At 47.2% G+C, this 6,048-nt stretch overlaps 1 protein-coding gene across 1 annotated transcript; it reads right to left on the bottom strand.

The window, feature by feature from the left end:
* Positions 1-3,085: 3,085 nt before the first annotated feature.
* Positions 3,086-4,097, bottom strand: Bloc1s4 (biogenesis of lysosomal organelles complex 1 subunit 4). Its single transcript, XM_038344373.1, has one exon. It carries the CDS (start codon positions 4,082-4,084, stop codon positions 3,437-3,439), a length of 648 nt encoding a protein of 215 aa, XP_038200301.1. The 5' UTR covers positions 4,085-4,097; the 3' UTR covers positions 3,086-3,436.
* Positions 4,098-6,048: the final 1,951 nt, after the last annotated feature.

Genomic DNA, 6,048 nt, shown 5'->3' with positions numbered 1-6,048 from the left:
CCATTATTAGCATCTTCCTATTGTGCGGTTTTAACCTCCACCCCTCGTGTGTGTGTGTGTGTGTGTGTGTGTGTCTGTGTGTGTGTGTACAGAACCTAGATCTGTTTCGCCTAGAATGGCTGGCCTCACCTCCTGTGAGCAGCCAGACATATGCCTATGATATTAAAACCTTGGCCAACTGGACTTTTGGGGAGTAGCGACTGTTCCCTGTATCGGCCCGCAGGTTCACAACGGTCAATAGGAACAGTTTCAAGACTGACCCCTGAAAGTTCTGGCTTGGGAAACAGTCATAGGCTGTTTGCTGCCCCATGTGTACACACACACACACACACACACACACACACACACACACACACTGCAATCCAGATTGCCAGAGGCCGGCATCAGCTGAGAAACATTTTATATCCTGGGAATCTTAGCAGTTATACTTTTGCAAATAAGCAGACCTATCCAAGGGTGCCTGGCTAGCGGGGTGCACATCCCAAGCTTTGCCAGTCCCACCCATTTACACTAAGTGAGGGTGATCCAGACCCCAGCTGCCGAGATTATAGTCTTTCTTATTTTTTATTTGATGTGCATGAGTATGTCTGTTCACCATGTGCGTGCCTGGTGTCCTCAGAACTGGAGTTATAGAGAGTTGTGAGTTGCTGGAAATTGAACTGGTGTCCTCTAGAAGAGCAGCCACTGCTCTTAATCACTAAACTGTCTCTCCAGTCCCTGGCCTATATTTAATGAATGGGCTAGGAAGGTTTTTCTATGTGTTACTAACTTGGGAATAAGTAGAAGAAGGTTTCCAAAGATCCAAGGCTCCTGGGGTGCCAGACAGTTGGAAGAGGGAGCCAAGAGGCCTGAAGGCAGCATTGCCAAGCAGTATGGGAGCACCTACATTCTTTTTGTTTTTACAAACAGGGCTCACTCCCAGCCTAGCCTGGAACTATGCAGCTAAAGTTGAAGATCTTCTGCCTCTGCCTCTGCCTCCTGAATGCTGGGATTATAGGCATTAGCCACATCTGACTGCAACCTCCATTTTGAGGGCAAATGACTTTCATCTGATGTCCTATACCATGCACGACAGCAACTCCTCACACCAAGTAAGAGGGTCACAGATCTCTACTAGAAACCCCCAAAGCACCCACTAACTGGAACTCCAGGCATCTGGATGTCTTAGAAATAAGGTTCACAGGTTAAGTGTATATGTTATCTCCAGATTCAGGCCTTCTGCATGGACTATCTGAAGGAACATCATTAGCTTTAAAATGTTGACTCTCAAGATCTCCTGAGTAAATTGGGAGCATGGGAGCCTTGGGAGAGGGTTGAAGGGGAAGGTAGAGGTAGGGAGGGGAGCAGAGAAAAATGTAGAGCTCAATAAAAATCAAAATAAAATAAAATGTTGAGTCTCTTTGCCTAGTGCTTATCATTTTTTTCTCAGTCTAGCTTATGGTTTTCTAAGTAAATATGTAACATAATCAATGCATTACTTTATAGAATGCTTAACTTGTGCCTTCTGGAACATGAGGGTTTTACTGTTTAGACACTAAATCTGTTTAAATATTTTCATACTTTGTCCTATTTACTACTCTATCTTCAGCATGCTTAAATCCACTTTTCCCCCCTAATGATAGGTAAACAATCTTTTGTTATTTTTCAAGACAGGGTTTCTCTGCATGGCCCTGGCTGTCCTGGACCTTGCTCTGTGGATTAGGCTAGCCTTAAACTCAGAGACCTGCTTGCCATTGTCTCCCGCTAGGATTAAAGGTATGTGCCATCACTGCCCAGAGTAAACAATCTTTGAGAAAAAATGCATTTGCACTGATTGTACTTCTGTGTCTGGGCGTGGGTTTGTGCGTCTGGATGCAGGTGACCTCAGAGGCTGGAGTAGGGCATCAGATCTTTCCTCTGGGGCTGGAGCTTCAGGCAATGGGTGTGGGGCATGCACCATGCTCTGAGCCAGCTCCACAGCCCCTTATGTAAGCAATCTTGGGGTTTTTGAGACAGGGTGCAACTCTTTAGTACAGGTTGGCCTGGAACTCTACTTTTATTTTCAGTGACTGTTATAGAAATATATTAATCACTAGATTCTGAACAGTAAATGCAGGTCACTTGTTTGACCTATAGCTCCTCCTAAACTTAATGTGTTCTTTGAACCACAAACCAAATGAATAAATGTCACCATACAACACAGGTCTATGAGAAGCCAAAGAGATTACATCATCAAGTTTAATTATTTACTGAGACAGGGTCTCTTTATGTGGTCCTGGCTATGCTGGCACTCAGACTAATAAGAGCCTCTGCCTCCTGAGTGTTGGGATTAAAGGCATGCTTCACTGTGCCTGGCTAAGTCATTTATTTTCTGATATATGGTCTTCTTAGCTATCCAAGCAGACTTGGAAATTACTCTATAGCCCAGGCTCTCCTGGCACCTGTGATCTTCGTGCCTGACTCCTGCGTGCTTGGATTGCAAATGCATGCCATCACACCTGGCTTCATTACTGATTTTACTTCCCTTCACTGACAGCAATACACTCCTCAGCTGAGTGCTTACTTGGGGCTACTACCTGGGAGAACCAACTTAGGGAACAGTAGTTTGTTGGTAAGAGAACTTTAAACATTCCGTATCCCCAAAGTGAAAGAACAAGACCCTCCTACTTTTCCCACGGGACCAAAGGGGAAGGAGAGCAGTGAAAACGGCAGCAAGGTTGGTTTTCCACACGAGTTTTTGAATAAAGAAGTTGCCTATTCTTACTCCACTACTCGAAACACAAATGAGAGGCTTATTTACGAAGAAGACAGAAAACACGCTAAATAATTTCAAGAAGGAAATCTCCTTCAATGAAATCTAACATTTGAATTAATGTGCTATAAATCGACACTGATAACCATACATTAATATGCCTGCTATGATAAACTAAGCCTTTGAGCCATACTATCAAATACAACTTCAGGACTCGCTGCAACAAAACGCCCAGTTATTGTTATTTTGAGAAACTGTTTCATCTCCTTTGGTTTACAATCTGCAAAGCTGAATATGATACTAAATAACCTACTTTCTATCCTAGTAGGCTACAGAAAACTGAACCACTCACTGTTAGGATTTAAGAATACAGCTTTAATTTCTTGGTCACTTTTGATCATATAAATATATAAATCTTAACAAGATAACACTGTTAACTCTAATAAAGGCCATAAAAATAACAGCTCTGCCATATTGCACAGGTAAATTAATTCAGTTGGCTTTCCCAGCCCCCCACCAAACTTCGGATCAAAACTGGAAGACACGGGGATCTATACTCTCGACATTGAATAATGACGATATCAAGTCGTTTGCAGAAAACAAACTTTCAACAGTTCATATCCTGACAACATATACACCAGTTAGCAGGATCTCTTAACACTTGGAACAAGAGTCTCATTGGAGTTCCGCAGTAGAGGTGCAGGCTCAGAGCTGAGGTCTGTCATCGCAGCCGGGGAAGTGGTCCTCGGTCCGAAACAGGACCGGCGGCTCGTAGGCGGCGCGCTGGGGCCCGGTGGGCGCCGACTTGAAGAGAGCGGGAACGCTGATGGTGTGTAGCAACCTCCGGAAGGCCCGAGGGAAGGTCCCCAGCTCGGCCTCTGCCTTGGTGACCTGCTCCTCCATCCTGGCCACGCTGCTGCCGATCATCCTCACGAAGGCCTCGAGCTTGTCGATCCGGCCGTAGATGCGCCTCATCTCCGCAGCTTTGGCGTGAATCCGCGGCACGCCCTCGCTCACCACGTGGGACGAGTCTCCGCGAATCATGTCCAGCATGCCCACGAACTCGTCCACCCTGGCCAGCAGGTCCTCCAGACTGGCGTCCAGAGCCTCCACCTCGGGCCGCGGCCCCGTGGCGGGCAGCAGGCTGGAGGCGTAGCCCAAGGCGGCGCGGCGCAGCAGCGGCAGGTCGCGACCCGGCGCGTCCTCAGGGCCGTCATCTTCCCACGGCCCGGACGCGCTGCTGTGGCTCTGCGATACGTGGCCGCTGTCCCCGCTCCACGCAGCACCCAGCGGCTCAGCCTCCTCAGTAGAAGCCTCTCGCAGGAGGGTTCCGCCCGCGGGTCCGTCCTCCATGGCCCGCTCAGCAGCTTCCGGCGCGACGCCTTACGTCACGATCCCTCATTTCCCTGATTCCGGCGCCGACTGAATGCGTCATGCTTTTACAAGTGTGCTAATCTCTCCATATTCCCAGTGCCCAGTTGGCTTCTGTCCGCCTTTATTGAGTGTGACGGTTGTTTCTACATGTTCATAATCCAAAAAGGATGACGATTAGATGATAGATAGAAAGATGGGTAGATGGCAGATAAATAGATTAAGCCAGTCATGGCATAGGCCTTTAATCCCAGTACTCTGGAGGTAGAGGCAGACAGATCTCATGAGTTCAAGGCCAGCCTGGCCAGTTTCAGGGCAGCCAGGGCTGCATAGTGAGACCCTGTCTCAGGCAAACAAACCAGTAGATGATTGGTAGATGGATAGATGGTAAACTGAGAGATGATAGTGTAAGAGGGATACATTAAAATCTAAAGAAGTCCATGGAGGCCTTCTTGCTTACCCTCGCAGCCGGATGACCTGTTTGGCCACCTGCCCTGTGTCCAGCAAGGCCAAGTCTCTGCGGATGGTATGATACTCGGAAGACCAGCCTGGGGAGTCAGGGAACTCCAGGCGTTTGAACTCGAGTAGTGCAAACAAAGCACTTCTCAGTTTTATTATTAAGGCAAGCAAAACATGAGGTGACATTTATAATTAAGCAAATACTACAGCAAGAAAATACACCTGGTGTCATTGTCATCTTTGGTCTTGTGAAAAGAGGCAAGAACATTCCTCCCAGGCCTTTGCCTTTCCCACCGTGATAATGTAGACATGCCATGTATCCTTCACGTCCTTGCTTTCAAATGTATTCACTGATTACGATTTATGTAGTTCTTTCTAGAAGGCCATCTTGTGGGAGGAACATTCTGCACTGGCGCCCCCCCCCCCCCATAGTTCACAGTAAGTTCACAGCTTTCTTACACAGGCTCCCATATCCATCCATTGTGTAGGACCCACCAGCACCCATGCAAGGTTCCTGCCTGCCTCTTTTTCCTTTACCAGTAATAGTAAAATAAACCGTAAGCAAAAGCAAGGAAAGCGGAGCACGAAATCATCCTAATGATTGTTCCGGTGGAAGCTGATGTGTTCATCTCAGCCTCTTATGAAATAATAGCTCCCAACTATGGATTCCATCAAGGTGATGCCAGGGGAAAAACACAAGATAGGAGTAAAATCCTTAAAATTCTTAGAAACATCCAAAGTGGCATCTCCTAGTACCATGCAGTCTGGAAGGTCTCTAGGAAACTCAGGATCTTATTCTTTAGCATAGTCATCTGAAGACAGACCTAAGGCAGAAATTGAGACAGTGGGGAGCAATCGAGAAAGGCATGGGCTGTTTACTGTCGATGCACTCATACACGGGCAGACACCCACACACATAGCACAAAAGACTGGGTGATAGAAACAGAGTTGGAGTTTTGTTAGGTGATCAACACATACTCTTCCTGGGTAAAATTTACATGACCTCTGTCCCCACTGGGAGTTATGAATTAGGGAAAAAACAACTATGACCAACAAAATAGAGAAAACTACAAGCTGTTTCAGTTCTTCACATGGCAGCCCATTTGTACCAGCTTGCCGAGTCCATTGCTGTGAACCTAAAACACAGCTGGGAGGAACTTGTCATGCACACTGTGAATAGTCAGCCTTTCATATCCAGAGGTTAAAAAAAGGAAGTGCTAACCACTTATGGGAATGCTACTGCCTTAGTCCAGGTCCTCTGACACACTTGCCCTCTAGAAACATCTGGAGCCTGGTGGTGGCGCACGCCTTTAAACCCAGCCATCGGGAGTCAGAGGCAGGCGGATCTCTGTGAGTTCAAGGCCAGCCTGGTCTACAAGAGCTAGTTCCAGGACAGGCTCTAAAACTATGGCGAAACCCTGTCTCAAAAAAGAAGGAGGAGGAGGAGGAGGAGGAGGAGGAGGAGGAGGAGGAGGAGGAGGAGGAGG

This window comes from Arvicola amphibius, chromosome 1 (assembly GCF_903992535.2).
Source record: "Arvicola amphibius chromosome 1, mArvAmp1.2, whole genome shotgun sequence".
NCBI lineage: Eukaryota > Metazoa > Chordata > Mammalia > Rodentia > Cricetidae > Arvicola > Arvicola amphibius.
This window is presented reverse-complemented; position numbering and strand designations above follow the sequence as displayed.